This window comes from Chelonia mydas, chromosome 6, assembly GCF_015237465.2.
Source record: "Chelonia mydas isolate rCheMyd1 chromosome 6, rCheMyd1.pri.v2, whole genome shotgun sequence".
In the NCBI taxonomy this organism is placed as follows: domain Eukaryota; kingdom Metazoa; phylum Chordata; order Testudines; family Cheloniidae; genus Chelonia; species Chelonia mydas.
In genome coordinates this window covers 46,589,727-46,614,125 of record NC_051246.2, presented here as the reverse complement: position 1 = coordinate 46,614,125, position 24,399 = coordinate 46,589,727, and the positions used below count along the sequence as shown (strand labels likewise).

Here is a 24,399-nt window from a genome sequence, read left to right as displayed (position 1 = left end):
CATAATCTCTTTATCGTAAAAGTGCAACTTACAAATGTAGGGTTTTTTTATTACATAACTGCACTCAAAAACAAAACAATGCAAAACTTTAGCACCTGTAAGTCTACTCAATCCTACTTCTTGTTCAGCCAATTGCTAAGACAAACAAGTTTGCTTACATTTCTGGAAAATACTGCTGCCTGCTTCTTATTAACAATGTCACCTGAAAGTAGGAACATGGCAATTTTGTAGTCGGCGTTGCAAGCTATTTACATGCCAGATATGCTAAACATTCATATGCTCCTTCATGCTTCGGCCACCATTCCAGAGGACATGCTTCCATGCGGATGACGCTTGTTTAAAAAAATAATGCGTTAATTAAATTTGTGACTGAACTCCTTGGGCTCTATTTTACCCACATTCTGCCATATATTTCATGTTATAGTAGTCTCAGATGATGACTCAGCACATGTTGTTCATTTTAAGAACGCTTTCACTGCAGATTTGACAAAAAGCAAAGAAGGTACCAATGTGAGATTTCTAAAAATAGCTACAGCACTCGACCCAAGGTTTAAGTATCTGGAGTGCCTCCCAAAATCTGAGAGGGATGAGGTGTGGAGCTTGCTTTCAGAAGTCTGAAAATAGAAACACTCTGATGCGGAAACTGCAGAACCCAAACCAACAAAAAAGGAAAAGCAACCTTTTGCTGGTGGCCTCTGACTCAGATGATGAAAATGAATGTGTGTCTGTCTGCACTGCTTTGGATTGTTATCGAGCAGAACCCGTCATCAGCATGGACACACGTCCTCTGGAATGGCGGTTGAAGCATGAAGGGACATATGAATCTTTAGCACATAAAGCAGGCAGCATTATCACTGCAAATGTAAACAAACTTGTTTGTCTGAGTTATTAGCTGAACAAGATATAGGACTGAGTGGACTTGTAGGCTCTAAAGTTTTACATTGTTATATTTTTTAAGGCAGTTTTTTTCGGTATATAATTCTACATTTGTAAGTTCAACTTTCATGATAAAGATATTGCACTACAGTACTTGTATTAGGTTAACTGAAAAATGCTATTTCTTTTGTTTTTACAATGCAAATATTTGTAATAAAAAATAAATATAAAGTGAGTGCTGTCCACTTTGTATTCTGTGTTTATAATTGAAATCAATATATTTGAAAATGTAGAAAATATCCAAAAATATTTAAATGGTATTCTATTATTGTTTAACAGTGCAATTAAGCACTTGATAACTCTAATTTTTTCCATATTTTGCATTCTTTTCTTCAGATGAATTATATGCAGAACCAACCATATATTTAAGCCACACATCAGAATCAAAGACAGGTGTAGATTTTCCCCTCCCCTTTGTTCAGGGGCTTATGTAGAAATAAATTTGTTGGTTTTAGAGTAGTTTGCATTTGAGGGATTGCTACACATCACAGGAAATACGTCCATGATTGATCCTCTTATCGACAGCCTCCACTCAGAAAGGCCAAGAATGGAACAGGCCATGGAGATTTAAACATCTATTCACCAATAAAGGGGTTGGCCTTTCAGGTCAGGGTTGAAGTGCACTGGGCAAAGAAGTAGGGGGAAGCTTTCACTTCTATCTATACTGTTCTTACTAAAAGGATTTTAGCAACAAGGGCAATGACATCTATCATGATCAGGTCAGACGAGGTGATCCGGTGGGTCCTTCTGGCCTTAACCTCTCACTCTGTTAAAAGTTGCTGTCTTCTGCTTTAAAAGCCATCCTTGTGTCTGCTTTATTTTCCTGTGTGTCCTGATCAAGGTACTCAAACATGTGCCTAACTTTAAAAATGTGTAATGACAGGTCTCAGAGTAACAGCCGTGTTAGTCTGTATTTGCAAAAAGAAAAGGAGTACTTGTGGCACCTTAGAGACTAACCAATTTATTTGAGCATGAGCCGATGAAGTGAGCTGTAGCTCACGAAAGCTCATGCTCAAATAAATTGGTTAGTCTCTAAGGTGCCACAAGTACTCCTTTTCTTTTTAAAAATGTGAATAGTCCCATTGAAGTCAATGAGACTACTCATGTACTTAAGCACCTTAGTGAATCTCAGGGACTTCTGAAGTAGTATGTTATCTGAGGATTTTTTTTCCAACCAGTGACGGAAGTGTCATAAGAAGACTAGTTCATTTTATTTTGTCCCCATAAATGTTTCAATCTTGGGGGAAATTTAAACACAAATACTTGAAATACAAATGCTAGAAGTTCCCCACCCTTTGAGTTCACCCCTCCCCTATAAAACTAGTTGCCACCTGCATTAGATGTTTTTGACATTAAATGTCTTGGGTGAAATCCTGGCTCTATTTAAGTAAATGTAAGTCTCCCATTGACTTCACTGGGGCCGGGATTTCATCCCTTGTCACTGTACATGTGGTATGTTTTTTTCCTTTACACATGCTAGGCCAGATATTTCAGATGATGTAAATTGGCATGGCTTCATTAATGTTGACGGAGCTATGCCAGTTTACATCAGCTGAGGATCTACTCCCTGTGTTTTAAAGGGTGTTATAAATATTACTACCTAACTTTGCTAAATTTGTGGGTATGTAGTTAGAAGTCTGGGACCAATCCTTCAGTTCTACTACATGTAATACTTCTGTTGAAATCCATGTGTGTTTAGTAGAAATAGGGATGGCAGTATCAGGTCCAAAGATGATGTGTTATTTGCTTAGGGTCAAATCCTGTTGGCACTGAAGTTATTTGTAAAACTCTTCTTTATTTCAGTGGGACCAGGATTTGGTTCTTAAATTAAATTGGGCATTGAAAATTAGATTTTTAATGAGCCTATTTCATGGTCTAGGCATGTTACAAACCAATAAAGAATATAAATGGTATAGCCTCGGTCTGGAAAAATGCTGAAAGCCTTTTTATAATCTTTATTTTCCCATCTTTCTACTAAAGCAAAGAGATCTGCGAGGCAAATGAAACCATCATGTGCCCTATGTGCGAACGCAATTGCACACTACAAAAACTCAACGAAAGCTGCATATATGCAAAGGTAATTATTAGTTTTGTGCTGCAAGCTGATGCTATCTAAAAGTCAATTCTGTCTGCATAATGGTTGCTGCTGTTACTGCAGCAAAGGCTCCTCTACAATTTGGTGATGCTCTACTAACTTTTCAATGAAAAAAATATTTGCAGCCTTTCTACCTAGCATCTATTGTCTTTCAGTTGATAATGAAGCAACCACAGCTGATTCTAAAAATGACTTTCTGAGAGCATTTTCTTCTTACCTCTATTTTTGTCCATCTGAAGATGCCCAATGATATAGCAAACTTTTTTTTCTGGTCGCCTTCCTATATGATTACGTTCTCACTTTTCTGTTTCCCTGTAGTGTTGATAACTGGATTTCTGTTCTTTTTAAAGGATTTTTTTTTCCGTTATAGAGAAGTATAATGCTCCTGTGGTGTGCTCAACGCAGTGGTCTTATACAGTCACATCTACAGGAAACTGTCCATCAAACATAAACATTGATTGCTTTTGAATGCAAACAATATATATAAATGAACACATATATCAAACTACTTTGGTTTGTATTATATTACCAAGGCTGAAACCAGTCTCAGTTTTTCTTTCTCAAAATTATTCAGCACAATCAAATAATTCTTGTTTAGAACTCAGTATTGTTTACAGAAATTTGAATGGCTCTGTCTTAAAGGCAGAGAAAGAAATTCAGTTTTTAAGGGATTTTGAAATTTGGTTGCATTTCAAATTGGAACTAACCCCAAAAATGTAGAAATTCTCCATGGAAAAAAAAAATTCCAAACAATTTTTTGATCAAAACATTTCATTTCAATTTTTAGTTTACTTTATAACATATGCTATAATACACAACAAAAACAATCCAAACAAAAAGTCATTTCAAAATGACAAATCAAAATGTTTAATTTCAAAAATGTGGAAATGGGATGTTTTGATATTGTTGAAGCTTGGTTTTTTCCCCAAAACAAAATTTTAACAAAATCGACTTGATTTCAAGAAGCCTCTTGATTTTAATGGAACTCCCTTTTCCGACAAAAAATGGTCCCATCAAAGTTTTTTCTGACCAACTCTAGCAATAAATTGCATGTAACACCTTTCATCGAATGGACACACAGCATTGTACAAACTGTGCTGTGTTGCCCATCACAGACACATATTCACCTATGGAGTGCAGCTGTTTAACAGCCCACAGCAGCCCTGCCCAGCAGTTGACTGGAAGGGACACTACAATTGCAACTGTAGTAGTTTAAAATCATGTTGTTTTAGGATCCCTGTCCCAGAAGAAATGTTTTCTCTTTCTTATATGTGCTATGAAAGTTGCAGGTTTAGCACTGTAAACATCACACACCCTTGTAAACACTAGCCTGGGGGGGGGGAGGGAGAGAGAGAGAGAGAGAGATGGCATTCCAGGTCTGAGCTGCATGCCACCTACGCACATCAATGGGTGGGGGAAGTTGATGGGGCCAGAGGTGAAAGGGGGACAGTGCTAGTAGCAATAGAGGGAGGCACTCTCCTAGGGACAATAGATAGGTCCTCCCATAGGAGTCTCTGGCTCCCATTAGCCAGCTGGAGGAGGGGGCGCTGTTTGGCCAGCGTTCCCCAGCTCCCAGGATTTAACCCCATTCAGGGGCCATGTGGAACCTCTTTTGGCTCTGTTCCAGCTGCCTACCCTACCCAACAAAACTAGGAATGAGAACCCAACCTGACAGATGCTGTGGATCTAGCTGGTAGCCTGTTAAGGGAGTTAGGAAGGATTTTTTTTTTTCTCCCATGGGTCAAATTGGCAGAGGACTAGGGATTTTTTTTTACCTTCCTCACACCACGTGCAAGCCACAATGGGTTAAATAGGAACATGCATGGTACCTAACTGCGGTACTGGGGTGGTATTGCTTAAGTGGTGGATCTGAATGCACCAAACTTCACAGTAAAGTTAACAAAGTCCTGATGATTTTTTACAAGGCTTGAAGGAGTGGGATGGAAATTATGCACTTTTCCTTCTCTCACTCTTGCCCCTGGCCCACCATTTCCCTCCTCCTGAGAGGCAGATCCCAGGACCTGTAGAGAACCCTACCCTTGTCTGGGGAGATAGAAAATAATGCTGGGAAGGTGGCTAGCCTGCTTCTTTATGTCATCCCCTCCATGTAGCTTTAAGGAGCACAATTTGGACCATGACATTTCTTTTGATATGTCCCCTTAAGAATAACATAACCAATTAGTACTGGGGAGTTAATTTAAGGAGACAGAATGTAATTATTTAAGGTGTGATTTGGACAGGACCCAGGGTGCACACTCTTGTTCTTGAAAAAGAGTTCTTGAACAGTCACAGGGAGTCAGCACCTTGGTTTTCTGTTTTTGTCTTGCCTTCAACAGTATGTTGCCCTATAGCACATGTCCTGACTCACCAGCACTACTTTCTGTACTTCTGACTTCTATGCAGAGGTCTCCAATCAAAAGGCCCAGCCAGCTCAGCCCACCCTGCTTAGCTTTGGGATAAAATCCTAGTTTGATAAACTACTAAGACTACAGGACAAAACTGGTCTGGTCATTCTAAAGAAAATGCATGATCTACAGCCAGAAACCCACCTTCTATTCAAGCAAGATCTTCTGAGCCATAACTCTTTTGGGGTTCCTTTTCCATTTCTTTCGAGAAGTGTGTTCTTTACAGATATCTTTATTGCACAGATTCCCCCAACCTAGCACACATTAAAAATCCGGAGACACTTGTCCATTTTATTGATTTGCAAAACTTTGTAAATCCTGCTGCTTTCATTTTCCAATCAGATTTTCGGTCTCATAAAATACTTTGCTTGTATGTTCTTTTTATTATAATAAAAGAAAACCAAAGCCAAAGGCGCATTTGCATACAAGTTTCACACAATTATATAATTCACACAAAGAACATATTGGACTTGATGATCTTTGGTATTAAGTAAAAACTTCTCGATTTTCTTCAGCACAGTAAAATAAACAGAGCCCTGTATACTACTAAAACTTGTGTGTTTAATAACTCTACTCAATTTTAGAAGTGTTTGCATTTAAGAGAAAATAAAACAGATTAGCAAGCAATACACTGTTTATACTGTTAACTTTTTCTTCTGGATTTATAAATGATGAGGATTTCAAGAGAGTTTTTCTAATATTTAATTATCTTCCCTCTTACAGAATATCCTCTGTCACCTGCTCAGTGTTTATTTTCTAAAAGCAGATGCAATAATGGTGAACGTTTTCATTTGAAAACATGTAGGTTTGTCTGGTTTACAGGACGGGAGTCTGCTACAGAGGACAACCCCAATGACAAGACAAGGCAGCTATGATGTATAATAGTTTTGCTAGAAGGTGTTACATAAACTCCCTTCAGCAGACTGTCAATCCCTTCAATATCCCATAACCCTTGAGACCATCACCTCACAAGCACAGCATTCCTGATGGCCACCAGGAATGCTGTGCTTGTGAGGTGATGGTCTCAAGGGTTATACATCATTACTCCAATATAATGTAATGATGTATGTCATCTTTCAAATGACACTTGAAACTGAGGTTCTGGTCACTGATGCTCACCAAACATTTTATAGCATTTTTTCACTAGAATATGTTTCAGCCCATTATCCCTGACCAAATTTAATCACTGGCAATTGCCTACCTAAAATCCCCTTTCAGTAGGAGAAATTATTCTTCACCTCAGCCTCCTCACCTACTGTGGCTCACACACAGTGACTGCTGGATTTCTACCATGGAAATGCCTATATTTCTATGATGGATAAAATGAACCCTGAACAATACATAGAGGACACCATTTTCAAAATTGGGACAACAAACCCCATTAGGGCACTCAAACTGACACATAGTCAGTCATGTAATAGTTTTCAATTACAATTTATCTATCACCCACCATGAACTTTATCTGAACTTTGCAGATAAAACAAATCTATCCCAAAGAGTTTACACTGTAAGTAGAAAATGGGCAATAGGGTGCAACAAACAGCAAAAGTGATTGAGAGGTGGAATGTGATGCATACCTTAGTGCTATAATTACTTCATTTTGATGTTAATTTTTGTTAATATCTGGATGGTTTTATTCTTCATTTTGAGAGTGATTAGGATTTATAGACTCTTTAGAAGGGAAGGATATTTTCAAGAGGGGTTTAGAGGGAGAGCATGGAGGCCTGGTGGACCAAGTGAGACAAGGGATTGAAGCATGGAGTTGCAAGGAAGGAAAGGAGAATGAAGGGAATGATTAGACAAGGAACATTCTTGGGGGAGAGGGAAATAAAGAGATGAAAGTGGGTAGGTAGGCCTTATTTAAGTTGTTCAGGCCCTAAAAGGACAGGACAAGGAGCTTAAATCTGATGCAGCAAGTGAGAGGAAACCAAGGAAAAATTTGAAGACTGGTGGGATGTGGTCAGAATAGCTGGCAAAGTAACTGAGTTTTGAGACAGTATTTTGAGCACATTAAAGATGACTGAGGCCAGAGTGGGAATTACTGTGAAAGATAATTCAGGCCTGGACTAGCAATGGGAATAGTGGGCGATGAATGGAATTCATATCAGCATATAAATGCTGATGTGTGCACCTTTATGTGGGATTAGGGCTTCCTAAAAGGATGCCTATATTTTGGGGTCTAAAACCTGTAAAGAATGTTGGGATCCTTTTTTGGGGGGGTGGAGGGGGATACTATATGAATGTAAAGTGGTATTATTATTATTATTTATTATTTATTTTGCATTATGTGTTTTACTTTCTGCTTAGGTTACACATTTGTTTGATAATGGAGGGACTGTCTTCTTTGCTATTTTTATGGCAATATGGGGTAAGTCCATTTTCCTTCCTAAGTGTTCTCTTCACCTCTCCCTCTATAGATGACTATTAGTTTTAGAGGGATTTGAAGTTTAATATAATGTTAAGCAAGTAGTATCCATGTTTATTTATATTTTTCCTATTTTCATCAAATCAATGTTTGTACTAGTAGGACATTAAAAATACTCCACTACTAATTTATGTTCAGAATGTAATGACTGTAGGAAAAACAAGGCCTTTAATCCGGCAATCTATGTCATGTGTGCAGAGGGGTCCACTCACACAGAGTTAATTGAAGGTTTGGGGCCAAAATCAGTGTAATCCAATGCGGCGCACTGTAAAATTAACAGATTTGAAAGCTTGTAGGCAAAGGCTAATTAAAGTGAGTTAAAGGCAGGTCAGAAGGTTTTGTGTTAACTATTTACAGGGCGATTTCATGTATTTATTCTGTTCTTCGAGAGTCTCTCTGCATTCACTGTGACATCATGTTCCACACCAGGAGGCATCAAACAAAGAGTAAATGCTCAGAGGCAACTCTTAAACAGGAGTTACCATTACGTAACATTTCTTTGTTCGAAAGAAGGCAGATGCAGTTTTTACAACTGAGGGGTCTGATCCAGTGATCTTTCATTTCATTCGATAACAAGTTTGCAATGGGAAGTCAGTGGCAATACCAAGATTATATCAAGATTAGCATGCTGTAACTATCTGAGATAGATGGGTAGATAGTTCTTCCTGTGAAAGTGCTGCATATTTGTACCCTGAGACTTTAACATTGGTCCACACAGAGCACTGCCTCTATTCAAACCAATGCTATACCATTGTGATGAAGTTAAATGCCACATAGACGCTGTATTTATATAATACACATGAACAGGCGTTTCTCACTCTCCCAGCTGCAGCCAGTGCAAAAGGGAAGAGAAGGAGTCTGTGAATTTAACACACTCATGGCCAGGTTTTCAGCTGATATTTGTGGGTGTAGCTCCATTGACTGGGCCTAAAGTGCCCACTCTTAATAACACACATTAAGATCCATAGCAATAAACATGTGTCCCACACTTAATCTTTGAGGCCCCTAAGCATCATGATGTTCTTACTAGTAATATTTTACCTTCCTAAAGCTCTTCTTATGTCTTCAGGCATCTTAGGTGACTATAAACAGATACATTATATTATTATTTTGGATATCTCCCTGATTTTTAGACTTGCTGAATGAGCAAAGATTTTAAACTAGTCTGTGGTTCTCTGTATTCTTTTTATATTTTTTACCCAAAGAGAATTCCTTCCTTCCACGTAGCCCATCCCAAAATATGCTGCATCATTTTTACAGATCCTAACCTGCAATGCAGATAATAGACCAACTGGTGCAGAGGAGGAGGACTATTCATTCTTGTGGTCTCCTTTCTGTAGTAATTGTAACTGTATCAGTGTGAGCAAATTCTCTTCATGATAAACAGTAAATCAGTTTGGCCTGGCAAATTGCAAGCTGTAAGTAATGTAATTAAAACCAGTGCCTTATAGTTTTTTCTCTCGGGTAGATGCAAATATCAAGGCGGGGAGGAAATCTCCCGACCCACAGATCTGATAGAAATGACATTTGAAGAAAGCAGCTTCTCATCAAGATAGTCATTATGGTTATTTTGTCTTGGTGCTAAACTTTCCTTAGAATCCTGGTCATATTTTGCTCCATTGCATGTTTGCAACCTCCACTGAAGCCAAAGGAAGTTGACTAGGTGTAACAAACAGGATTTTGCCTCTTTCTGTGCAGTTTGCTAATATTGTTTTTAAAAAGATAGCATAGTGTCTTTTAACACAGAAGCAGATTGAGCATTGAATTTAGTTTAATTACCAACTGGGACAGTGGTGCTCTGGCACAGCAGTGTATGACCAGCATGTGTAAATATATCTTGTGATTTCAGATATGCTATCCAAAGCCTTTCATGTTAATAGCCATAGGATTATTTCAGGGGAAATAAACTTGCAAAATACTGTGGGAGCAATGTATGTAAAACAAGGTACATAGATCACAAACGAGTTTGTAATCTGAAGCCAGCAGACGTTACCCTCGGACATTATGCTGGGGGTTGAGATGAAGTCATGTCACCCATTGGAATGCCATCATATGGTCTTCCTCTGCTGTTCTGTGCAGCTGGCTCGTTTGTTGTGCTGGGATTGTAGTAAGAGAAATCACCAAAGCTCACATTATGCGATGAATTATCTAATCGGAGAACTGGAAAAATACATCATGATTATTTATAGGTTTTTTCAATGGTACTTATCACTATAGTGTCTGAATGCTTCAACATTAATAAATTTAGTCTTGCAACATCTGAGGTAGAAAAAAGTTGTTGTCCCCTTTTTACAGGCGAGGAACTGAGACAGAGAAAGATTCAGGACCTGATCCAAAGCTCACTGAACTCAATAAATTGACTTCAATGGGCTTTGGATGGGGTCCTGGCTGGCTTGCCCACACAAGATGTCTGTAGAAGAGCCAGGAATAGAACCTACATATTCTAATTACCTGTCTGGTGCTTTAGCAACAAGACCATCTTTCCTCTCTAGAATAACACCGTTTCACTAAAAACATTGTAGTTCATTTTTTTCACTCAAAGATGAATACTCCAAGTTACTCTAGGACTAGATTGAATCCAGACTGTACCATAAACTATAGTATATTAAATCTCTTCCATATTTCTTTACTGTCAAGAAAATGATCAAAACAAAATGCTGTTCTTCTGAAGATCTGAGTGTAAACATAGAAATGTCAGAAAATGTCTGCACATGAATAGTGCCAGTGACTTTACACTGGATTTTTGTTTCTCAACGTTTGTGGATCTGTGTTTATAAAACAGTTGGTGTCCAAAATGTATATTGTACAATATAGGTTCATAATTCTGCCAGAACTGGTCAGTGTTTAACCATCAACTATCATAAACACCTACATGGGTCTTTAATTATGTAATTTTTGTGCCTACAAAGTGCATTACTCGGCTGCACAATTCATTATGGCCCTACTGGTAACATTTTTACAGGACCTATACAATAAACCAGCATAGTATCTGCAAAAGAAAATAATGTTACATGTCTCAAACACCAGGCACAATGGGGCTATGGTCTTGATTGGGGTCTCCAGGTGCTACTGTGATATAAATATATATTAATAATAATGGAACAACAGTTCATGAATGACCTCTCTGCACATGAAGCAGTGGGGTCCGTTGTCTGGCATGCTGGAAGAAGTGAGTGCCCCTTTAAGGGCTAGAGAGCCAAGGAGTGACTTTCTGCTGCAGTGGCAGACCAGTTCAGCATGGGGACGCTGACCCATCCTCCCACCAGGGGACCAGAAGACAGGGGAGACTATATAGGTCCATGCAGTGCAGGAAAAGCCCTCTTTTACCCTGGATCAGCACCCACCTATGGAAGTGGTGAATGATCAGGTTTTGTCAGGACCTGCTGTGGGTATTGTGCTGTTCACTCCTTTCTCAGGGGTCTGGGAAGGAATTTTCCCCTCACTGCCAGATTGGCCAATGTTAAGTGTATATGTGGGGTCGGGGGGAAGGGTTACCTTCCGCACAGTAGGTTCTGGGGGCCTTAGTTGAGGCAAACATGAAACAGGAATTAGGATATGATGTTGCAACTCATTATGTAAATGTGGGACAGATGTCCAGTGCAAGTACTCGGTAGGGAAGGGTATATTGACCAGATAAAATGGATTGGTAAAGGATTTAAAGGAGGTATTATTTAAAGGAGCAGAAATATTTGGGGGGGGGCAGTTCAGGGCTCCTGTGACTGTTATGGCAGGGAACCAACCCCCTATCCTTTATAGCCCACCCTTTAATCCTCCTTTGGGGTTGCGGGGGATGGTGAGGCTCCAGCAACAGATTGGCTGGTCCCCAGCATGGGTAAGGGGAAGAGCTGATGGAAGCTGCTCAGGTATATATTTATCTGATTATGGAATTACCTGTACTGTACACTTGTATCTGCCAGATACTCCCAGGCATTTAAGAATAAAATTGCGGCTTAATTAAACAACATTCCAGTATCTCCTGCCCTACTTCCATTATAGCCGGACAATGGCATTGTTTTCTGAATTATGGTTCAACACATTAAGAATTACATTCTTACGTACATCTATGTGGGAGAGAGAGATTTTTAAAATAGAGTAAAAGAAATTTAATTCACTTCCCCGGCATGTTTTGATTGTGGGAACTCTCATTTGTGTACTATTGTGGAAAGAGTGGTGGGTGTGCACATACATGTGTGTTCACAAATTTCTAGATAAATTACACATTAGCTTCCTGTTTAAGAAAAAAGTATACACTGTAATAAAAAAATCAAAACTACAATAATCTCAGTACAACATGTTTCAACACGTGGAAAAAATGTTCCGGAGGTGTTTGATCACTGGCAACTATGCATTAATAATTATGCATAGGCCATATTTTATTAAACACTGTAACCTATTGTCTATAAGAGAAACTGCTGAAAATGTGCTTGGCTATGTTCGATATAAGTCATTTATATCTGTTCTGAAATGTTGTCTTGTGGTTGTTTTTATTGATTCTGTGAGGCAATGAAGATTGAAAAGCTCTTAGTCTACACTAGACTGAGAAGTATAACAGATGAATGTGTTGAGTGCTAGACTCTTAACTTGTGAGGTATATGTATGCCTGGCTCATTTCAAAATAATTACAAGAATTTAGAATCAAGGCAGCTCAATAAAATGGATCACTACAGTGAAATTCTGCCTTCAGCCTCAAAGCTGCAGCTGTCACAAAAGCAAACCTAAAGACAGAAAATGCCTATTAAAGTGCTGAGTTGGACTGTTGATTTATTTCTCTCCTTTAAAGCTACTCGTACAGTATCTGATACCTACTTGTGCTTTGTGAGGTTTGGTTGGTTGGTTTTGGGTTTTTTAATCTTTGTCTGCACTTTACACCTTGAATCCATAAATACAAATTTGCACGTCTTTGGAAACTTTCATCGTTATTCCAGCTAACCTGGGTTTTGCTAGTGATGAGGATGGAGGATTTTTTATAAACCACTCTCCAAAGTAGATAGTCTCAAGGCAGTCAGATCACTGTTTGCAATTTTTTTCAAAAGCATTTTTAACAGTTATGCCACTTTTAGCGACAATGCTGGCATAACCATTGTTCTGATACCACAACCCAGATCCAACCAGTAGGACTTTTGCAGTCATGCACAGCTCCATTATCCACAAGGGTGCAGTTCAAATTACAGGATCAAAGCCAATGTTAACAGAAACTGGTTTTTAAACAACAAAAAATGACACAATCAAAATACAGACATGGCCTAACTGTGTTGCAGTGTTTTATGCTAGTGGTGTTCTACAGTAGATATTGTAGTTGATATATCTTATTAATATTCTCCTTTGATTACAGTTTTACCTTGGTATCTCAAAACTATTCTGTGTAACCCATGTTATTTTGTGAGCATGGATATTTTTGTATACTGAAGTTCTGAAAACACACGAAAGGTACCTTCCTGGATTTATTTATGGGGGAATTTGCAGATAACCCATTGGCTTAATGATGCTGATTGACAATGACTGCTGTTCATTCAACTCAGTAGTTGTACAAATTCCACTTAGTATGAACTTATTCAGCTAGGGCCAAGGTGTTGCATGTTGTTTAACTACTTTGTATATATGAAATGGTATCAAAGTCTAAAGGGACTATCTTCATTGTACAGTTAAACCTGGATTTTAGCCCAAACTTCCCTACCATCCACACAGAAAAACCTGTAACAGTGGGTTGGAGGTGCTGCATGAACCCACATGCTGGTATGGGTTAGTGCCCAAGTTCTTTTTTAACTTGGGCTGGAACCCAGCAATGAGGACCAGGCAAAACCATTCCAGTGCTGATAGTCCTCCAGTGCCCTTCCCAAAATTCCCTCTGAAGGACAGACAGATCCTCCCTCAATTGACTGAGAGAGCATCCTCTAGAGAGTCTCAGCACAAAGAACTATGGGATATGTCTCCAGGCATACCCAGGCTATTGCAGAACAGTGAGGACCCAGTAAAGCGGGTAGGGCTTTGCTGTGGGATGCTTGCACTTAGGCTAGACTAACCTGGATTAACTGTGCAGAGCAGAAATACCCTAAACTCTTCTCTCAATACAAAATTTACCAAAGATTAAAAAAAAATCCCCCCTTCCTGTTTATGGATACTGAGAACCCCTAGATGTACTTTAAAACCATTTGCCAAACTGACTTGTGCACTCTCAATAAAAAAAAAATAGCAGTGAAATCCTAGCTCTATTGAAGTCAATATCAAAATTCCCATTGACTTCAGTGGGGCAAAAAATTCACCTCAAGAGTTCTGTGCAGAATAGGAAAGTCCTTCTACTCCCGGAACATTTGTGATATTCTTTACCTGGTTCACTCCTTGTGTCATCATAAAGTCGCTGATGGGAAAATGAGCCAGACTTTCTCTTCCCACATATAAAGTACCCAATCAGACCAATTAATGCAGATCCTAAAATGGCTCCTACAATCACACCAAGCACTACTCCTGCACTGTGGTGATTCTCTAGGAGAGGGAAAAAGGATAACAAAATTATTCTAATGCAAATTTATAAATCTATAGGGCCAGATCCTCAGCTGACATTTTACACGAGCTGAGAATCTGGCCCACTGTGACATATTTCACTTTACAGACAATAGTTAAGTCAGCCCCTCAACAATCCCATGAGGCAAGGAAGTATTACCCTCTCTTATTTACAAATGTGGCACGAAACGTTTTAGTATAACTTTTCCCAGTCAAGCAAGTATTTGACCAACAGCTGTGAACAGAATCCCTGAGTTGTGGTTCCCAGCCACCTGCTCTAACCACAAGGCCTTGCACTGTCTTCTGATAAAATCGCTTTAATATTACAATTGTAAGTATTTAGACCAAACTATAAAGAGAGCCTGTGATTTTAGGTGCCTCTGGTTTTGGGTGCCCAATTTTTCAGACACTTTGTTAGGCATCCAAAATCAGAAGCCTAGAAAGTGTTGGCTGTAACCTTTTTAGTTTTTCAGGTAGCAAAATAATTTTTTTTCTCCCCAACATTTTTCTTGGGTTTTATAAAACTTTTCTTTGAATTTTCACCTCTTTTTTTGAATGCCCTCTTTCAGAGTCACTTTAGGCAAAAAGTCTGATACATTGTAACTATTAGAGCTATAGAGAGAAGCTTGAAAACGTGAAGTTAGCCTCCAGTTCTTAGTGTAGACTACTGTATATGCTGGAGAAGCATTTCTGTCCCGTGTTAAAAGCCTGCAGGCAAATTAATGGTATAAAAATACTATGTCTTCGAATCTTCCTTTCTCATTCACTGAAGCCCCAATCGGAAAGAGCAGAATAGAGAAATGCTATTTTTGGTTTTATGCTATATTGTTTTCCCAGGCTTAACCAAATTGATAGTAATAAAATACAAGACAGGCAATCCATTTGGGCATTATTTATAAATTGAAGGCATTAGTTACAAAAGTGTTCTGCACTCTGTGTGTCCTTCATGCTTAAGAAATGATTAATTTGTTGCTTTAAATGCTTTTGAGCATGGGAATCTATTTCATATATGCAGAAGTTGAAAGGATGGGGAGGGAAAGTTTGCACATTCACCGAACCAAAGCAGAGCTGCATTACATTTCCTATGAAAATAGATAGATAAGCAGAATTTAATATAAAGCAAAACTCAGAAACTCAGTGTGTTGGGGCTACTCCAGACTGATGCAGCAGATAAAACAAAACATTTTCAATGATTTCCAGTGGACCATTCCTAGAAATAGATCCAATTTGAATGATACTCTCACTGAAGCAGTCTGCTGGGAATATTCCCATTATAGTATCTATATACCAATATAGTTCAGAAACAAGAAATTTTTCAGTATGCCAGTTCACAAATACCATACACTGGCCTGGGGCTTCAGGAGACCTCAGATTAATTCATGTCTCTGCCACAGACTTCCTATGTGACCTTGGACAGGTAACTCAGAGTATCATTTTCCAAAGTACCTAAGAGACTTTCAGTGGATCTTAAGCTCCGAAACCACTTGAAAATGTGCCTCAGTTCCCCATGTGTAAAATGGAGATAATAGTGTTTTCCTTTCTCCTCCCCTTCACCAGTTTTGGTTGTTTATTTAGATTGTAAGGAGTTTGGGGCTGAGAATATTTCTTACAATGTATATGGGCAATCGTTACCATAGTCTGGCTATGATCTTGGTAGAAGATCTAGATTTTACTGTAATACAAATAATACAAACTTTGTTACTTGTTTCTAGCCCTCCACCACTAAATGGTCTCCTCAACACTGCTGCTAAATACCAGATGAAATCTGGCAATGCACTTCAAAATAGCTGCATGGCAGCCCAGGATCTGTCCCTTCCTGTAGCAATTGAAATAAATAAATAAATATTTCTGCCTGTGGTCCCAGAAATGCAGAAAATTATATATGATAAAAGTTACCTAAGTTTTTTGAATTTCAACAAACTTTCAGGTGAGGTCTAGTTTTATCTGAAGCAGTTCACACATCTTTACAGCTTCCCAGATAATGTAAACATTTTAGTGTTCAGCATCATTACTTCGTTGAACTTTTTTTTACTGTAATTAAACCTTTACCTTTGTTGTGTTCTTTCGGATTTGATGGGACTATAGAATGGTTGGTGAAATTCTGGTGTACGTTTGTAGTCTGTGAAATTGTTTTGAAGCCTGTTGTGACACTGCTGCTCTGGTGTGTGGATAATGTGGTCAGTCTATTTGATGGACTGTTGGTAGATGAGACTTCTGTGGAGCTCTTTAGAAAGTCTTTGGTGGAGATAGTTGCAATAGAACTGGTCTTATAGGTGACTGAAGTGAAGTTTTTGGCTTCCGTTTTCGAGGATACACCAGCATTTGTAGGCATGTTGCTTTCAGTCGCTGTAGAAAAGTCACTCATGGTTATGGATAGTGTCGAAGATGGTGAGATTCTGTTGACATTTTTGGCAGAGGTATTTGTTGAACCCTTATCCACATTTGAAGTCAAAAATAACCCTGTGCCATTAGTGGATCTTTGAGCTACACTGTTGCTTTGAGTGTTACTCTCTATTACTGTACTTTTTGTTGCATTTTTATTGGCCGTTGTTGGTGCAACATGGCTTATAGCAGGAGTTATTCTATTAGTTCCAGTAAGACCTAGCTGATGTGAAGTTCCTTGGTGTGAAGGTGGAGTCGTATCTGTAGTTGAATTATTGTCAGTGTTTGTTGTACTGACTGTACTACTGTGACCATTGCTTCTGGTCCACCCTAAACTAACCGGCAGCAAAATAAAAAGAATTCCACTGGAAGGCAGCATGGTATTGGCTTTGTGGTTTGTTTCTTTAGGTAGAGAACCTGAAAGAAGTGAACAGTTTTGTGATTTAATTTATTATGTGAAACTGAGAGCTGGACAATGAAGACCCAGACATGTTGATGAAAACTTACAGTGGCTTGATACTAGAGAAATGAAGTCATGGAGGTTCCTAAAGGTATGTCTACACTGCAGTTAAACAGCTGTGGCTGGCCTGTGTCAGCTGAGTCAGGCTTGGGCTGAGGGGGCTGTAAAATTGTGGTGTAGACATTCAGACCCAGGGCTTTGTGGCAGGGGAAGGTCCTAGAGCCTGGGCTGTAGCCCAAGCGCAAACATCTACACCATGGTTTTACAGCCTGAGTCCCATGAGCCTCACTCAGCTAACACCAGCCAGTTGTGGGTGTTTAATTGCAATGTAGACATATTTGAAGGTTTGCATGTTGAGAACTTAACACTCCTGAACAGTAGTAATATTCTCTCAAAGCATTACTATTGAGCAACAAAGCTTTTTGCATGCTTCCATAGGCAAAGCTGCATACTCCCCTCCATTCTACAGCTCACAGTCTGTAACAACTTGCTATTACGTGTATCCAAGAACCCCTTGCACCAAGACCCATGCCTAAAAGGACATGCTTCCAGCAATTGATGCTTTCTGGTCAGAGGGTAGCACCCAGCAATATGTGAGTAATAGGTGTGTGGCAAAGCTGAAGAGCTAAGTAACAGTGTGTGTTCCCGTGCAAAGTGATGTAATTGTTGTTGCAATTAGCCTTTGAAGGTCATGATTTGCCTTACATGTTTTGTGACCTTGAGGGGGAGACCATCACAGGAATACAGCTGCTGCCAGGGGATTCATAACAGTTCAGCAGCTAAGCCAGCCCATGGAATTAGCGGAGGTGCATTTCTGCTTCAGAACCAAACACCAACACCAAAGCAGTGCAGTCTGCCCTGATTTGCAAATGTGCAACCAAGGATCAGCAAGAATTCTGATCCCCAATCTCTTGGATCTTTAGACAGACATATTGCCATATACTTGTCTAGCTTTCAAGAGCAGTGACAGCTTGAGGTCATGCTATCATTACTTCCCAGAGATCACAGACTAAAATGTGGAGGTTACCGCTACTTTCAAGAGTGTTAATTAACCCACTATTCTTATGCATGTTTTGTTGCCTGTAGGGAGGAGACATGCTGCCTAGAGGCAGTGACCTGGCTCCTTCCCCTTTCACCCTTCAGCGCCACTGTCTGGCCCATTTTCCTTTTCTAACTGTGGGTTTTTCCACAGCTTTGCTCCTCTCTGCACAGCACAGCAGGGGAGAGGGATGAGTATAGGGACTCTAACAGTAGCCACTGGAGTAAGCCAGCTTGTCTCTGTGTCACCCTCCCTACAGATACTTCTGTCCTTTGACAGATGATATGGTTCAGTTTCAGCTATTAGTCAATAAACCTGACATTAGGTCTGATCCTGCTCCCATTGCAGTCAGTGACTGAACTCCCATTGACTTCAGTGGGAACAAGATGTAGGGCCCAGGACTGGAATCGGTATGTATGTATATTTGTGGGATTCAGCTTTCAGCAATCTGTTTATAAATATTGTTTCCACATTGGTAAATTGATTAGTCTCCCAATATAGGGTGGTCATCTGCCAGGTGGGATTAATATTCCTTAATTATTCACCTAAAAATAAAAGACTAAAAACTTTTTTATTATTATTTTACATAAATAAATATTGCAACTTTCAGCTTAGAGCTAATCTTTGTGTCTGGAGTCCCAGATCTGTAACTGAACAGTCAACTCACACAATTATATTAATGAAAGTTGCTTTGTTTTCACCTTACCCGGGTATAGGGACATTTTTCCAATATGAGGAGTAATTACAGAAAAGTGTAGCAAACAAAACTTTGAAAGCTTAATAAAAGCTCATTTAGATATTTGCTTTCATCTTGAAAGTACCATTGTTTTAGCTCACTGGCATGACTCTTTTTTCCCTTGTATCAGTAGCCATGTCATTACTGAACAAAGTGAGTTTTGTCAGATTTCTTATTTCACCTTGACTGTAATTTGAAACTACCAAGGGAAATTACTAACAGTTCACTTTAACTGCACCTTTTGTTTCTCTCTCATAATGCTAAAGAGTCAGCATCCTTACTGAACAATGTGGTTTTCATGATTTCCTTAATCCTGTAATTTTTTTCCTGGGGGACAAAAAGAGAGAAAACTCCTTGCCACAAAGATTTTTTACAATAGTTCTAAGGCTATATTTAGGTTGTATTTCTTGGAAACCCTTGGTGTCTAATAATTAACTGGTCTTGTATTAGTGTAGCATTAAGATTCAGATCAGAAACAACACAACAGCCCTGGAAAGCCACCTGTTGCCCTTAGAGCTTAACATGCAAACAGTGGTATTATAGGACAACTGCAAATATTGCAGCTCCAGCACCTTGGACTAGCCAGAAGATTAGCCAGAATCTAAAGAATTTTCCAGTTAGCTTGAGCCACTAATTATAAAATATTTTTTAAAAGGAGAAATAATCTGATATGATGATTCTGATCTTGCTGGCACCTGTAAGTAACTACACTGAAATCACTTTGAAGTCAGACTGAGGTCAAAGCTGTGTAAATGAATTTTGAATCACCCTCTCTGACTTAGACTCTTCCCTCATTATGGCCCCAATCCTGCACTGACGTGTGCATGCCCTGTCTTAGTGTGGAGCCCTACTAAAGTCAGGCACAGGAGTCCCTCTGCAGGCATCTCATTGCAGGATCAGGGCATATAGATGGAGCTACATACAGATCCCTGAACAAACCATTTAACATCCGTAGCTTATCACTTTGGACTTGAGTACAATTTTGAACTAGGTTTGGGCTTATCACATATTTTTACTAGGGTTTTTTTGTTTTGTTTGTTTGGTTTTTTTTTGTTTTTTTTTTTTTTTTTTTTTTTTTTTGCTTAAAACTGAATACCCAGGAGAAGGGTTAGTGAAAATCCTTGTCACTCTGTGGTTAATGACAGTTAACGCACTGACTTTATTATATTGATCTTTTGGGACAGTATTCATACTGTATATGGTTCCTCCTGTACATTCATATGTGTGCATATGTGCATACACACAGTGAAATCCTGGCCTCCTAGAAGTCAATGGCAAAACTCCTCGAGTATGTCTACACTGCAGATGCAACCATGCCTCCTAGCCCAGGTAGACAGACTCAGGTTGGGAGCTCTGCTTCCGCTAGGATGTAAAAATAGCAGTGTGACCGTGAAAGCACGGGTGGTGCCTCAAGCTAGCCATTCGAGCTCAAATTTTGGGTTTTGGGCAGCCCCCGTTTCTATTTTTAGCACATCAGATCAAGTAGAGCTATCACGATTCTTTCTACCCAGTCTGGGAGGCACCCTCCCAGCTGCAGTGTGGACATACTCCTCTTGACTTCAGTGGAATCAGGATTTCAGCCACGGTCTTTATGGTAAAGACTGCATCACTTTTATCATCTGAATTGCATTTCCTCATTCTCTTTCTGATTTGAGTATCTCTGCAGTTATTGAATTATGTCTAGTTGTACATGGAGGAAAAAGGGTTAGTGAATGCTGAAGAGGAATTTTGTTTATATTAAAAGGGCATTCAAAATGATTTTCTTAAACGATTTCAAAAACCACACTTATTTTTGGCTTAATATATGGAGGGATTTGCAGACAGAACTGCCATTGGCCGATGACAGAAGTTATACGTGCGTCAAGAGAAGAATAGCAGTCACTGAGTTATTTTCTTATGGGGCAGTGACGTGATCTTCACAACTACAAATTCGAGGTCTTTTTTTCAAAGTGTTAATAGAGCTTTACTCCATCTTTTACACACTAGTATTTGATACTCGCAAAACAGAGTGAACAAATGTAAAATTAAATATGTGTAGAATATCTTCTTCTGGAATTCAAAAAATATATATTTGCAACTGACGCTGTGGGGAATACATTGGATGGGTTGCGTTCATGTCTGTTTCCTGGATAAATCAGACTGTTTTCCAAGGATAACATGCTGTTAAACTCAGTGAACAAATGACTAAAACCTCTTGTTTTCTTTATTTTGCTTTGTTGTTTATTTTGGGGTCGAGGGCATGTAGGTTTGTTTTTTGCAATGCTTGCATTCCAAAAACAAAATGTATTTTTTTAATTCAATTACCCTGTTGCCTCTCTGAATAGCTGGCAACTAGATCAATATTCACTTTCCTATATACTCTCAGTATAGGTACATACGCTCAAAATATGCAATTATAATCTAGCAACACTTCTCCTTACAGCAAATCAGCATACTGGGTTTCTTCTAAGCATATACAAAGTTCCACAGGAATAATTTAAATTCGGGAGGGGGGGGGGAGGAATGATTGATGTCGATTCCTAGACTGAGTTCATTAAGAGCAAATCCTAAGCATACTTGCAAAAATCACTTCTTAAAAGTGCAGGAAAAGCAATTATCCGCAAACTTTAAATTACAGTGAAATATTTTCATCTTCTCTTTATGGTTCTTACATCTCTGCCTATCTTTGCTGTTAAATCTTGGAATTACTGGCCCAAGTTAATTTGTCTTTAAATTTTTTTCCTTATAGGGGTAGTTTTGCTGTGAGTTTGGTTACCCAGTCCCTACTTTTACCCAAATATCTTGTCAAAAAAATCAATGCTGCAGTGATTACTTAGCCAAATTCATTAACAAAAATACACTTACCTTTTAGCTCTACAGTATATTCAGGTAGGTTTGAAACACTGCTGTGGCACAGAGTACAATTAGTCTAGTGAACACAGTAGAACACAGGTACTGTAAGTGCGACAGTGTCACACTCATTGGGAATGCACTGTAGAAACTTAACTAGGTGGGGCTATATTTCCCTGGGTGTAATAGAACACCTGAGAACCAGACTGACCTGCTTCTTGGTTGTCTTTGTTAAGAGCTACCATTACAGAGTTCACAGAAATTACAGGTTTCGTTGTAAAGTGGGTAGACAAGTGCCCATTTATTCTGTGAAGATTACAAAATCTTTACACTGATGTTTCAACAAGTGTATCAAATTCCTATAAACTGTATGTAGTATTGGTCTTCTCTTAATTGGACAGCAGTCATTTTAATAAAGAACCCTTGTAGTTTTCTGTTGAGACACACTTTGTTACTGTATATGTATAGTCAACTTGCCAGAGGATGTTGTGAAGGCCAAGACTATAACAGGGTTCAAAAAAGAACTAGATAAATTCATGGAGGATAGGTCCATCAATGGCTATTAGCCAGGATGGCAGGGATGGTGTCCCTAGCCTCTGTTTGCCAGAAACTGGGAATGAGCAACAGGGGATGGATCACTTGATGATTACCCGTTCTGTTCATTCCCTCTGAAGGACCTGGCATTGGCCACTGTCAGATGACAGGATATTGGGCTAAATGGACCTTTGGTCTCACCCAGTATGGCTGTTCTTAGGGTTTGAAGAGAAGTGTTTGTAGAAGATGTATAAGCAAAAGTTAATTATACTATGGCATACTCTTAATATACATCAACTTTCTACTGTGTGTGTGTGTGTGTATATATGTACATGCTGTTAGGCATTAGCCCAAGCCCCTGGGTCCAATTACCCTCCTAATTTGAAGGGATTTGAAATGTAAATTTAGATCCAAATTTGGTAAATCAAACCATAAACCCAGATTTTGGGGGGGAAATAATAATCAGATCCAGATCTGAATCTTGCATGTCAGTCCCTTCTTTACATGCTGTATATAATCTTGGGGGTGGATTTAGAGCAAATGGGGGTTGGGGAAGGCAAACATGCACAGTTTAATTTTTTACATTCTGAAGTAGTCAGGACTACTTGTTCCTGTAATTATATTTTTTTATTTATTCTAGACTGGTATGTGTTGGAGAGGGACACAGAGGTGTTCCAGTCATATCTCAATAACTCCATGAGTGGAATACCATGGCACTTTTGTTTCCACTTGAAATTTTTGAAAGAATCAAGTGCAAGCTACTATTTCATGCCTTTCTCCAGTGTCCTTATTTGTAAATTAGTGATAGCTCTTATTTGCACTAGATATAAGCCCTATGCAGACACTCCTGCACCCATATGGAACCCTCCTGAAGCCAGTGTGGCTCCTCACAGGTGCATCGGTCAGTCCATACAGTACTAATTGCAGATTTGGGACCTAATTTTAATTTAACCCGATAGCTACCTGCAGTAGCAATGTTGGGAGCTCTACTGTAGGCAAGTCTCTAACAGTTTGCTACTATTTTAACTACTATATCCTCTAGACGTGTTCTGAACAGGGTTAGATAATAAGATAGGTTAAAACACCATCAGCCAACCTACATTAGCACTCTCATCACTGCAACAACTCGTGGAGCTGCACCAGTGGAAATTGGTGGGGGCTGCTCAAGCCTTATTAGCCCAAATGAGTGATGTACACATGGAGTAACTATAATCTACTTTTATATATCAGGAAATATTTCTAGCTTGTTGAAAGCAAGTTGTAACTAATCTTATGCAATAAATTTATTATTGCACATGCAAGTAAACTACATGTAGTTCACACAAGTAATTATAGTGCCTACGTAGTGCATTTTGATTGCCTGTGATTGTGATGAGATTTCTTTTAAAAACCAACGCTTTTGTTCATTTAAAGATTCTACTGCTAATGAAAATACTTACCTTAAGCCATGAGAACAACCACTAAGTAGATATGAGGGACACAACTTCCACTGTCAAGTCTTTATTGCCCTGTTATTGTCCCTTCATTGTGGCTATGAGACTCGTTCACATTCATTTCTGGTTTTCCATACATGTGATTTTCATGTTGTTTCACCTCTGTATTGAAGCAGCAGTTCATGATGAGAAATACATTAACATCTATATCTCACTAAAATGAGTTATGTAGATAGTTGCAATTCCTTCTTCCACACAGCATAAAAGGTGGAAGGGAAAGAGCAATAATCACACACAGAAATGGGACTAAAGGTGCAATGGGAAGGGGAAGAGTGGCAACATGGTATAATCAAGCCACTAGCAAAAAATAGACACTGACTTTATACAAGAAAAGGGGATATTGACTGGTGGTAGCAATTGTGAGGGTTAAAATACCCTTGTAGCCTGAGGGAAACTAGAGGCCATAGTAATTTACTCTCTAGGAGTGTGTAAAGTCATTGAAAACTGCAAATTATTACCAAGTTACATATGACAGGTTGGTAATGTGCCCAGTTAATTGCTAGTGTAACTTCAGACTTAGTCTTCCATCTTGAGGTCTATAAAATCATGAATGGTGTGGAGAAAGTG

At 39.0% G+C, this 24,399-nt stretch overlaps 2 protein-coding genes across 5 annotated transcripts in view; one reads left to right on the top strand and one right to left on the bottom strand.

Moving 5' to 3' along the window:
• Positions 1-24,399, top strand: part of ANO3 (anoctamin 3) — a 369,380-nt gene that overhangs the window by 299,621 nt on the left and 45,360 nt on the right. For all 4 annotated transcript variants that reach the window (XM_043548422.1, XM_043548421.1, XM_027830111.3 and 1 more), the window contains 2 exons: positions 2,917-3,013; positions 7,744-7,804. In XM_043548422.1, the coding sequence (XP_043404357.1) occupies positions 2,917-3,013; positions 7,744-7,804 (158 nt within the window). The remainder of the gene's footprint in view (positions 1-2,916; positions 3,014-7,743; positions 7,805-24,399) is intronic.
• Positions 5,797-22,042, bottom strand: MUC15 (mucin 15, cell surface associated). Its single transcript, XM_007067920.4, has 4 exons — positions 21,821-22,042; positions 16,409-17,158; positions 14,186-14,341; positions 5,797-10,021 (listed from the first exon to the last, which is right to left on the bottom strand). Exons 2-4 carry the CDS (start codon positions 17,118-17,120, stop codon positions 9,864-9,866), a joined length of 1,026 nt encoding a protein of 341 aa, XP_007067982.2. The 5' UTR covers positions 17,121-17,158; positions 21,821-22,042; the 3' UTR covers positions 5,797-9,863.

Bases quoted from the DNA above. Each gene is read 5' to 3' on its own strand.
- MUC15 (XM_007067920.4), bottom strand. From the start codon at position 17,120: ATGCTGCCTTCCAGTGGAATTCTTTTTATTTTGCTGCCGGTTAGTTTA. The intron at 14,342-16,408 runs GTAAAGGTTTAA...TCCCTCTCCTAG, and splicing joins TCCGAAAGAACACAACAAAG to AGAATCACCACAGTGCAGGA. The intron at 10,022-14,185 runs GTAAAGAATATC...GTATTTTTCCAG, and splicing joins TGACACAAGGAGTGAACCAG to TTCTCCGATTAGATAATTCA.